Source organism: Mauremys mutica, chromosome 5 (genome assembly GCF_020497125.1).
Source record: "Mauremys mutica isolate MM-2020 ecotype Southern chromosome 5, ASM2049712v1, whole genome shotgun sequence".
Taxonomy (NCBI): Eukaryota; Metazoa; Chordata; order Testudines; family Geoemydidae; genus Mauremys; species Mauremys mutica.
Genome location: NC_059076.1, coordinates 24,379,617 through 24,392,169, shown reverse-complemented (window position 1 = coordinate 24,392,169; position 12,553 = coordinate 24,379,617). Strand labels below are relative to the sequence as shown.

The following is a 12,553-nucleotide window of genomic DNA, read 5'->3' as shown; positions in this document are numbered from 1 at the left end:
TTTTGAAACTTTCTTTCCGAAGCCCAATTATCCTGTTACCAAGGACTATTTGACTTTCAGAGCTTGTTAAACAGCAAGTGAGAAAGTTCATGGAAGTAGCGTGGGGTTTATAAGAACCCGCACATAGAGGAGGATGACATTTTATCCCAAGGCTGCTTCCCTGTAACTATTTTGGTATTCGGTCAGCGAGGAGTCAGAGGCAGTAGGCTTCGTTAAGCCTCGCCACCTCCTATACATTCACCACACAGTACCTCAGATGTAGAAGTTCTCGGTGGCTCGTTTGCTTCGCTGTCACTCGAACTGCTCTCACTCTCCGAATCTGAAGAGCTGTCTGAGTCACTGGTGCTCCCTGACTCTGCACTGCTAGAATGTGCTGATGCCACACTCTCAGGCTGCGATTGGGAGGCACTGCAAGGCCATCAGGAGATAAAATTAGAAAGCAGCATGGGTGAAGGTTTTATATTTTTCATTGACATGACAACATTCGGAATTAAAACAACTTACATTTTGGCATTGGTGAGAAGGCAAAGAGAATTCATTACCATACCACAAAAGAAAGGTAATGGTTCAAAATAAACCCTCCCCTGAGCCAGATGAACTTGTGAGCAAAGTTTCACCAGGTACCATAACAGGTTGGGAAGCTCTATTTATATGGCAAAAGTAAAAACTGTCACTGGAGATTTTTCAAGTCTAGTTTTCTGAAAGACCAATACTCAATGGGAATGACAGATGCCAGTTAAATAGCTAAAAAAGTACAAGAGAAAATTAGTTTTCCTGAAAAGGTTTTACACACACACACACACACACACACACCCCTCTCTCTTCACTGTATTTGCCTCCTTCGGTTTCCATTTCATCAGAAGCATTACCTAGTTGAACTGCCGTGCTAAAGTGGCATATTACCCCCAGAACACCCATCCCCTCAGAGCTCACTTCTGAAGTCTGCTGCAAACAGAAATATACTAAGTTCAGTGGGAGTTGGGACTTACAAGCACAATGCATGTTTTGGAAAGGGGTTTAAAATCAAAATCATGGTGTTAACTTAAGAAAACTCCCACGTCAACACTGATACGTTTGCATGAGTTGCAGTCAGTTTTCTTGGTGATCCAGACTCATACTGACAGAAAGCTACATTTTAAGTGCTCTCCCAGAAGCAAATTGATTATCACTGCCAAAAATTGTCATGCCCTTGTCTAAGTCTGACTTTGTAGACCATTATTCTTTGCTTGAAGAATATAGTTAACAGGCCAAAAATGTGGTCTATATTTTAAGCTGTCTCCATTTGGAAGGGTTCTGAGTTTGTTTTTTTTTAAATCATATGCCCATGCATTCCACCTTGAACACTGCTGCTGACTAGCTGCTTAACAGATTGTATCAGCAATGCTCAGCTGTCATATCAGGAGGAGCTGAAGGAACTTGAGGTCTAGTTTATCCCTTTGCTGTACTTCTCATATGCAACTGTTTCTGGCTTCTTAGTGACTTAAAATCAGACGTACACATTACTTGCCAATGTGGTATTGCACATAATAGCAGCTCAAGGAGGAAACTAAACACACATTGGTCCATAGGGGCGGGGAGAGTTAGAGGTGTAAACCCTTGATCTATTTATCCAGCCCAAGACAAAAGGAAATGTTGCTTTCACTTAAAAAAAAAATTTAAGGCCAATTTTCAGACCTGTATCAATGTTAGACACCCAAGTCCAAATTTAGGCATCTAAAGACGCAGACTGATTTTCAGTGGTGCTGGGCACCCTCATTTCTCACTGAGTCTATGACAGCTGCAGGTGCACACTTTTGAAAAAAAAAAATCAAATCAATTAATTGGTGCTTTAACATTAGGCACTCTGGCCAAGTTCTCAATCCTTATAGTTGCAAAGATGACCTTACAGGCATACCCTCCTCACCCCCTACCCCCATTCCCCCTCCCCCCCCCGCACTGTGTCAGCCTAAAACAGCAGCTTGAGAAAAGCTTAGAAATATCTCTATTCATCCCAGCTGAATGTTAATTCTGAAGCTCTTAATCATGATTGTTGAGTTTCAAAAGCACAAATGGTTAAACAAAAAATCAATGAGAGTTAGGCAGATGACTCATTTGTGCTTTTGGAAATCCCCCTGAAACACCTCAAGTAATATAGATGCATTAATGTATGTGTATTTATCATATGCAGTTACTGCAACTATGCACACAAATTGAGCAAAATGCACACGCAAGTGGCAAAGTAAGCCAAATGACAGAAATAGTAGAGGTCCTGAAAATGCCGTCTTTGCTCCCACTGAAAGCAGTAAAAACTCTAATAACTGAAAGGTCTGTTGTTTCATAAGGACCATATTTCTACTCTTGACCTCAGTACAAACCTCCTATTATTATCCACAGGAGATCCATTGGGGACTGAGGGTAGCATTTGGCCCTAACAACTTTATAGCTTTGGTCCACTGACCACAATGACTGGTTTCAGAGTAGCAGCCGCCACAATGAAAAACTCTTTCCATAGCTTGAGCTTGATTCACTTGTATTGTACATTGCATACATGCATATACATACATACATACATCTATCTCAAAGAGCACATGAGGACAATACATTCTCATAACTTTCCGTATCAGATGAGTTTCTCCTCTGACTTGCATGATCACTTTAATTAGTTGCCTTTTGACCAATGACTTTTACACCACACTAGAACAAAAATAGCAACCAGATTAATTTATATTTATTCAAAGGTTTCAAATATTTCTTGACTTCAGTGAAAGCTGTAACAAGAGTGTGAGCAACCAGAAATGAACCTCAAAACATCAGCTAATCCTGGCTAAGCACTGCAACCAATGAATTAAACTTCCAGAATATGCAAGTCAGTCAGTCAATACTTTTCCCTTTGCCATCTAATTCGCTCACTCATTCAACTGTACAAAGTACTATGGGCCAGGTCCTCAGCTGGGGCATATCGGCAAAGCTGCTTGTTTTAATTCCATGAAGCTACTTCAATTCATACCAACTGAGGATCTACAAAAATAGAAATAACCTCCATCCTCCCCCATTCACTGCTGAATACAAAATATCAGGTTCATTTTCCTTCCTGTTGCTCTAGTTAGCAGTTTTGGAACAAACGGTACCTTGGAGGAGCAGATGAGGGAGGTGGCTTTTCAGAGACCTAAGAGTTTAAATAAAAAAAAAGGGGGAGGGGTTAGGTTAAAGAGCTTAAAACAACAGATCACATTGATTTAAAGGGATTTCTGTGTGTAGTATAATATGAAATGTCCAAAACTGACCCGATCATCATCACTGTCTTCACTATCGCTGAGCTGGAGGTCATCTTGTAGCATTCTGAAAGACAAAAAAAAACAGGAGAGACATATAGATGGACATGCTTTAAAAAGGCAGACTCTAATTACAAAGCTTGATCCTTCCAAAGTTGCATTTCTAGTTCTGATACCATACTTCAAAAAACCATTGGGATTTTGTTCCAAAATTTAAATCATTCTAGTATTAAATGCCATTATCACCTGAGCAGAATATAATAGTATATTACTTAGCTCTTACATCTTACACATCTCAAAGTATTTACAAAGGAGGTCAGTAGCATTGTACCCATATCACAGATGAGGAAACTGAGGCACAGGGGAGAAGTGACTTGTCCAAGGTCACCCAGCAAGCTATTGGCAGAGCTAGGCATATGTGACGGAGTAGGGAGTGGGGTGGATTGACCTGGGAATGTTGAGTGGGAGTTTTACTGGGACTGTCTGCATTGGTGCAGGGCCGCCCAGAGGATTCCGGGGGCCCGGGGTCTTCGGCGGCGGGGGGCACTTCCGTTCCGGGACCCGCCGCCGAAGTGCCCCGAAGACCCGCGGTGGGAGCCCCCCGCCGCCGAATTACCACCGAAGGGGGACCCGCCGCCGAAGCGCAGCCCGGTCTTCGGCGGTAATTCGGTGGCGGGGGGGGTGTCCCCGCCGCGGGCCTTCAGGGCACTTCGGCGTCGGGTCCGGGAACAGAAGGGGCCCCCCGCCGCCGAAGACCGGGCTGTGCTTCGGCGGCGGGTCCCGCTTCCCCCCCCCCGGCCCCGGCCCCGGCCCCTTACCCGAGCGTGTCTCCGGCAGGGCCTGAGCTCTGTCCCGCTCAGAGCCGCGTGGGGAGGGGGCAGGGCTGGGAGCTCCACGCCGAGCGGAGGGAGCTGCCCCGCCCCCTCCCCACGCGGCTCGGATCGGGGCGGGGCTCAGGGGCTCGGCCGGAGACTCGGCGCTTGATGCGCTGAGGCTCCAAGAGAGGGGCGGAGGCGGGAGCCTCCGCTCTTCTCTTGGGGGCCCCTGCGGAGCCCGGGGCAAATTGCCCCCTTTGCCCCCCCCTCTGGGCGGCCCTGCATTGGTGATGGGGACATCAGAGTGTGACTTCACTTGAGGGACTATCCCCGAACATGTAGCCTGAGCCCAGGAGGGGGGTTGAGACCAGACGACACCTTTGCCTGGGAAACTAGACAAAGGCTGGAGGAGGAGCCGGGGGCAGGGCCGGCTCCAGACCCCAGCGTGCCAAGCGCGCGCTTGGGGCGGCGTGCCGCTGGAGGGCGGCAGGCGGCTCCAGTGGACCTCCCGCAGGCATCCCTGCGGAGGGTCCGCTGGTCCTGCGGCTTCGGTGGAGCATGCCTGCGGGAGATCCACCGGAGCCGCGGGACCAGCGACCGCCAGAGCACCCCCCGCAGCGTGCTGCCCTGCTTGCGGCAGCGCAATTCCTAGAGCCGCCCCTGGCCGGCGGGAGGCTGGATGAGACTGCTGGAGGGGGGTTTCAGTTTGGAGCTGGCTGGGGAGGGAGGTCCAGATGGGGTCTAAGCTCCCTGCCCCCAAGATGGACATGACTGAGGGCGTCCTGTTGTCTGTACCTACAAACCCTGTTCTGGACTGTGTTCCTGTCATCTAATAAATCTTCTGTTTTACGGCTGGCTGGCTGAGTCACGGTGAATCGCAGGAAGTGGGATGTGCAGGGCCCTGACTCCCCCACACTCCGTGGCAGCACAGAACGCAGATTTCCTAAGTTCCAGTCAAGTGCTCTATCCACTAGGCCATGATGCCTCCTGATAGAATAGTGAAGTGTTTTGCAGGCACTAGAAGCAATGTATGGGCATTCACATTGCTTTTCTTGGATTGTGATTACTTCCATTATCACATAGGTTTTCTTTTTGCAGCTGAAGTCTTCAAATCAAGAATGCCTAAACCACTGCCAAGTACAAGCTGAAACCCCCTTCTGCCCCGCAATCTTCTTCCTCCTCTACATAACAGGATGTCATGCTCCTGCACATCGCACTAGGAAATGTAACATTTAGTGCAATAAAGAGAAATGCTAATAGACAAATTCTGCTCTGATGTCACTGGGAGCAGAGAAAGTGCATGCATCCAAGAACAGAATTTGGTCATAACTTAGTCACAAATACGTAGATGACTATCTCAGAGCATGACTCTTCCAGTTGTCTCAGAGCATTAAGAAGAAAACAGTGCCTTGAAAAGGACAAAAAATAGCTTGAGTCCCACTGCGTTTTTTTCTTCTTTCTGATGTATGAAGGCAGCCTGAAAGTCTATAGACCAAAAAAATCCTCCTAACTCAAAAGACTACAAATTCAAGTCTTAGCTACCCTGAGATGAAGTACAGCAACCAGAGAACTAGTGAAATGATATTTCAAAAGATGAGAGGGAAAGGAATTTTTATTCAGCCAGTTTAAAAAGCATCCTTTGTTTTAAATACCTGTTCAAACTAATGCTGAACAATCATTTGGGAGAAATGATTATTCTGCTAATGCACCAACACCCCTAGCTTTTTAAGTTGTGAGAACTCAGGGTAAAATTTCTCTGGGACCCCCAGGAAGTCCTCCAGCAGAACCCGGGAAATATAAACTGGACATTCCTGATATTTCTCAATAAAGTTTTGAAAAATCCTCTCAGGCATTCATTTTAGTTTGTACAGAGCTAGCACAATGCGATCCTGGTCCATGACAATGTCTCTCCTAGGTGCTACATTAATACAAATTACAAATAATTATAATAAAAGGGAGCAAAGAAGTCAACTTTTAAAAAATTCTTTGTAGGTCACCTTTAAAGACTTAAAGCAGTTTGATATTAAGATGCTGTGAATACACTACAGTAAAAGCTTAAATAAACTGAGCAATTTCTTCTTTCAGATACCATCCCCCTAGTTAGACAAATAAGCAAGAAGTAATCTCACATTTACAAAGTGCCCTTTATACCAAAGCCCTCGGCAAGCACGGATACAAATACACTTTCACAAATCATTTCTAAACCACTAAAATATGACCAACTGGGCTGTGGAACTTGGCAGCTGTTTAACAACAAACGCACACTGCACAGCAGTTTAGGACAGGAAGCGGTGAATCCCAAATCCAAATTAAACTGCAGGAGAAATTGCCTGGTCAGTCAGATAAGATCTATTTTAACAGTGAAGCAGCAGTTGGCAGTCATGGTAGAACAGTAAACCATGATTCCTCTCAGAGCACATGAGGTTTTTCAAGCACCAAATTAAATGACCATAATTCTAAAGGTAATGAGAAAAGCTACGCCTTTCCCTTAAATGTATGAGCATGTTGCTGCCATTAACAGCAATGGCGAATTATGCGTAGGGAATGAACAGGGAATAGACTCAAGTGATAGTTTTGAGGGTTTTGTTTATTTGTGTTGCTTGTTCTGCTTTTACAGTTTCCTTTAAAAAGAGTGTTAACAAATCACCCTTCTCCATTCTTTCAGCATAGAACACAAGCACCTTCAGTTACACCATTGGAAAGTACAGTTAGTTTTCAGGAGTCAGGAAATAGGGTTAGAGACACCCCCCCCCTCAAAAAAAAAAGGCATTTTTGCACTTTTGGAAGCCACCTTTCTAGGACACCTCCCACCCAAGTCAAGCAAGCTATCTGAGTACCTGTAAAGCCATTGTATTAAAGATTGAACTTCCTGCAATCCCCACAAAAAATACAAGACATACAATTAAACGGGAGTTCTTGTGTACTGGAGCATAGCTGTTGTCATTGAAATCAGCCACTTTTTAAGTCTTTGCTAATGAAAATAAATCCTAATGAAATTTGGTTCTTCAGCATCTAAGTTGTACAACAAAAACTACTCTGTAAAGGAGAAGATCTGTCAAGGGATGTCAGTATAGCTGCAACCCCAGAGGGTATCCTTTTGATACATACAGGGAGTTAATAACAGGGTTCTCTGAATTCTTTATTTTATTTCCTGATTCCATAAATTATATATATATGAAGAACGCTCCAAAGAAGAAAGAATAGGCAAAGTCTATTCCATAACTCTAGAAAAGGACAACTTCAGACATCTCCAACTAAACGCTAACATTTTTTAAACTGAATAGTAATGTCAGATGCCCAACCTGTAGCACCTTAGAAATTTTATTTTCAGAAAGTCCTGAGCACCCACGCTCTGAAAAATCCAGTCCCTTTAAGATGCCTCAAGTTGGACTCTCATACTAAGAGACCCCAAATTACTAGCCTCTTTCGAAAAATCCTGTTAAACTCCTAAATGGAGGAAACCAATTGAATTATATATTGCAAGTCAAAATTTTCTTATCCTAAATTATTGCTACCATCTTTCATTATTAAAAGTATTTTAAAGAGCCAACTTGTTACTATTTATGTTGTTTGTTTACTTCTTGCATTTTACGGAGTTTGGACAGTTTCACTTTTATATACATTCAGATTTACATTAAGATTCTCAAGTGTTGGGTTATAAACATCACAGTGAAATGTTTCCATTGCTTTTTCCCCCCCTCTGGAAAGTTCTAAACTCCTGAAAACAAAGTGAAACAAAGGACTGGCCATGCCAGCCTTAACCATACTGCTGCAATGTTTGAATGACAGTGAGCCGAACAGAGGTTCTTTGTATCTCTGGATTGGGTAAGTACCCCGTATGCAGTTGGTGGTGAAGTGTAATAAATCTTTACTAATCTCATTTTTAATGATGAAATCTTTTGTTTGAACATGTTCTTGCAGCTGTTAAAGCAGAGTTAAAAGAAAAAAAATCTGCTTTAAAATGCATGTGTTCCCGTGGGATTCTCACATGAGTCAGAGCTTACTGGAAGTTAAACTACTTTGGTCCATTGCTTTTTGCATATGCAGTAAACTAACAAATATTTTTTTCCCTCTTCTCACAAATTCATCCATCCTCCCTGCAAAACTTGTGCTCCAAACCAAGGTTCTGAACCTACTAACTTTACTCACTGAGTAATCCTTACTCAGGCAAACAGTCCCGTTGCAGCTAACTTGCATGAGTAAGGGTTTGCATGATCAACCCCTAAACAAAGCTACAAGAAGTCTGTTTTTCAGAGAAAGACTAAGCTATTCAAGTATCTGAACTGTCTTTTCCCATCAACCTACATATTCATAGATTCATAGACTCTAGGACTGGAAGGGACCTCAAGAGGTCATCGAGTCCGGTCCCCTGCCCTCATGGCAGGACCAAATACTGTCTAGATCATCCCTGATAGACATTTATCTAACCTACTCTTAAATATCTCCAGAGATGGAGATTCCACAACCTCCCTAGGCAATTTATTCCAGTGTTTAACCACCCTGACAGTTAGGAACTTTTTCCTAATGTCCAACCTAAACCTCCCTTGCTGCAGTTTAAGCCCATTGCTTCTTGTTCTATCATTAGAGGCTAAGGTGAACAAGTTTTCTTCCTCCTCCTGATGACACCCTTTTAGATACCTGAAAACTTCTATCATGTCCCCTCTCAGTCTTCTCTTTTCCAAACTAAACAAACCCAGTTCTTTCAGTCTTCCTTCGTAGGTCATGTTCTCAAGACCTTTAATCATTCTTGTTGCTCTTCTCTGGACCCTCTCCAATTTCTCCACATCTTTCTTGAAATGCGGTGCCCAGAACTGGACACAATACTCCAGTTGAGGCCTAACCAGCGCAGAGTAGAGCGGAAGAATGACTTCTCGTGTCTTGCTCACAACACACCTGTTAATGCATCCCAGAATCACGTTGGCTTTTTTTGCAACAGCATCACACTGTTGACTCATATTTAGCTTGTGGTCCACTATAACCCCTAGATCCCTTTCTGCTGTACTCCTTCCTAGACAGTCTCTTCCCATTCTGTATGTGTGAAACTGATTGTTCCTTCCTAAGTGGAGCACTTTGCATTTGTCTTTATTAAACTTCATCCGGTTTACCTGCTTTCTTGTTGGAGTCTAAAGCTGGCATGTCCTTTTCTGAAATCAACATATTGCTAAAAGGTGCTAGAATGACCATCTTGCAAAGCGAAGTCCTCTAATTAATTACAATACAGAAACAACATATGGTCAGCAGTAATGCAAGGATTTACATACACTATCCTGTCTTAAGTGACTTCCAGTTTATGGCTGTTTAAGTCTTCAATCCTTCATCGTTCTGAAGAGACTGCCAACCAGAATGGCTGTTTTTTTCTGCAGGGCAATGCAGACAACTGTTCTTTAGGAATTAGGACCTTTGGGGAATTAGTCATTATAAGGTGATAACTACCACCTTGAGTAAACTCCAAGCCATCCAGCCAGAAGAATGGTTCATATTCCATTACCAATTTCAAGCCACAAGTTTCAGGCTGCCCAGATGTTTAAAAAAACCAAAACCCTACTAGGAACTTTTTTAAAGTCTGGGCTACAGATGCATTTCCTTCCAAGGCAACAGGACCATGTGCGAGAGAGCAATAAGACTATCGGGAAGTCCTCTTTAATTTTGCATTATTTTAAGAAGTGCCTTCCACTTAAGCTATTAGTAAATGAAAATGGTTGGTTGGCTCAACAAATAATGCTTCAAATGAGTCATGCTTTCAAATAGATAAAGAGAGCCAGTTTCCTACATAACATTTCAACAAGTTGTTAAATAGCCTAGTTAAAGAAAATAAACCCAGACTAATATTTTTAAGACTTTAATTAGCTCAGGAGTTACCATATTTTTAGGTGTTGTCACATTCTATTCTGTAGTCTGTAGAAACTGCACCACATGCACACACAGTCATTCTCTCAGAAAACCTATTAAAAAAGCTTTCTTAGGGAAGCAGTTCTAAAACTAATGTAGCATGCCAGAAAGGAACAGCTCCACTGAATGCACAAGCTGGTCTCTCTCTGCAGGCTTGGTTAGTGACACATTAGCAAGAATGAACTTGGCATCTCCTCTTCTAAAAAGAAAGGCTACGTCCATTCCAATGAAGCCAGGTGCTAACTTAAGGGCCTTATTCAAGAATGAAAGCCATCTGGGAAATCCTTGTATGTTCTGTATAGCTGAATGCTTAATTTGGGCACACAGATGCATAGGGATTTCAATCTCTAATTAACCAGCACAAATGCTGTTTGTTTTCAGTCAACTACACTTCCTAACGTGAGCTACTCTAAACGGGCTGAATTTTCAGACAGTCACGTGTATTTCGAAGAGCAAAGGAAGAAAGTGCCATTGTATAAATGAAAACAAAATTCAGAGATGCATCAGTTCAAGAAGGAGGCGTAATTAAGTCTCTGGGCAAATCATGACTTAAACCATTAGATATGCAAATCTAAGTCACTTCTTCACACTGACTGGCTATGCATTTTGGTCGATTGCACTTACAGATATCTCGGATACATCAACGTCTGAGCAAAAACTAATTCTCGTGCCCCGATAAAGCAGTCACCATTAAAAGACATTTAAAATTAGACATTGCTGGGTGGCATCTGAGAGAATCAGCTTCTCTTCATATCTAAAATAAAATCATTCTGGGGGTAATGGCTTGCAAATGTTGGACCTGACCCTTCCTTGCGTTGCACTCTGAGTAGTCATTCACACTTGTGCAAAGTGCATGAAGAACACAACTCGCTCAGCATTTACCTTTCACTGACACTGGGGGGAACATTTTATACTCACTGTGCCCTCTGCAAACGGTCAACATGCAAGGCAGTGGAGAATCCGGCTCATTGACTTCTTAATGGTTTCTACTGTACATCAAGCAGCTATAATTTACTTCGTTCCGGCAGGCCTTGCCTATGCTAGGGAGTTATATCAAGAAAGACTCACCAGTGCTACCTCTGGTTCAGCTGCAATGGTGAGAGCCCTGCCTTCCTTTAACTGACATAGTGCTACGAACACTGGAAGCCATCCCAGCTTAGGCTATGTTATGTCTCCCACTGATTCAGTACAGCGGGGATTTTCTTTTTTTTAAATGAAATTCCCTAATGTCCTTAATGATGAGAGAGAAGCTACAGAACTAATAGGCAGAACCTCAGAATCGCTGTGTGCTAGAAAACTGACCCTCTTCTGACAAGAATGGTCAGGAAAGCGTCCCACTGAACTGGTGTTGAAAATAGTTTAACTACTAGCGTAGAGGAGATTAAGCACCACTGCTGCAAGCCTGGGTACAACTTCTATGCCTGCCTACACTAGGGAAATTCTGCACAAGTCTCCTACAAATATAGCAGCAACGTTGGGAGCCCCACCATAGACAGGATGTTGGCTACTGCCAGTGTTTTATGCACCGTATCAATTCCAAACAGAGTCAGAAAATACGGTGTCTACGCTAGGGCTCCTGATGTTACTACCACCAGCGGAAGTGAACTTTGAAGTTGCTAGCTCAAAAAACAATAGCCGTGAAGCCATGGCAGCACTGCCCGAACAACACTCCCTGGGCACCTGAGTAGCACTTGAGTGGCTAGACTGTGCTGCTACAGCTTCACTGCTATAGTTATTCGAGCTAGCTAGGCCAACGCTAGCTCTGCTATATCTACATGTGCTGCAGTCACACCTGTGATTCCAGCAGAGATACACCCACTTAGAAAGTGAAGGGGCCCTGGAGCTGCGGACACTGGTACTTTTATCTAAAGGAGAGGAAAGGGAAGATGTCATTGAAGTGGGGGGAGGGAACTGTTGGTGAGAAAGCAAATGGCAGAAGAGAGGGAAGAGAAGCAAGGTGGCCCAATCTATGGGATTTCAACCTGGGATGAAAGGACAACTAATAGGCCAAGATGGCAATTGGGCATGTTTAATAGATCTTACAGCACTCACATACAAAGTCCCTTCAGGCTCAGTTCAATTGGGCAGGAGAGCCAGAGCACAGGCCAGTTCTGATTTTCCCCATCCCTGTTCTGAACCATGTTAAAAAATGCCTAATTTCATTGCTAGTGGTTAAAACAGAGTTGGGCTGGGGGGAACCTCTCTCCAGTTTGTAACATTCAGGGCTAGTCTACACTGGCAACGTTAAAGCGCCAGTGGCTTGTGTGGTCGCGCTGGGAGAGAGCTCTCTCAGCGCTCTAAAAAACCCACCTCCATGAGAGCATAACTCCCAGTGCTGGGAATGCGGCTTCCAGCGCTGGTGCACTGTCTACACTGGTGCTTTACAGCGCTGAAACTTGCTGTGATCACGGGGGTGTTTTTTCACCCCCCTGAGCGAGAAAGTTGCAGCGCTGTCAATTGCCAGTGTAGACAAGCCCTCAGAGAACAACATTCCTACCAGTAACATTATGTGGCTTTAAATATTGCAACAATTGCTAAACATAAAAGGATTCAGCAATTACCCTGCTATTTGAATCGCCTTTGGGTAACTCAGTGCTC

General features: G+C 43.8%; 1 protein-coding gene across 4 annotated transcripts in view; it reads right to left on the bottom strand.

Moving 5' to 3' along the window:
- AFF1 (AF4/FMR2 family member 1) overlaps positions 1-12,553 on the bottom strand; it is a 168,133-nt gene that overhangs the window by 31,272 nt on the left and 124,308 nt on the right. For all 4 annotated transcript variants that reach the window (XM_045018571.1, XM_045018572.1, XM_045018573.1 and 1 more), the window contains 3 exons: positions 3,264-3,318; positions 3,108-3,145; positions 252-408 (listed from right to left, as the gene is read on the bottom strand). In XM_045018571.1, coding sequence (XP_044874506.1) covers positions 252-408; positions 3,108-3,145; positions 3,264-3,318 — 250 coding nt within the window. The remainder of the gene's footprint in view (positions 1-251; positions 409-3,107; positions 3,146-3,263; positions 3,319-12,553) is intronic.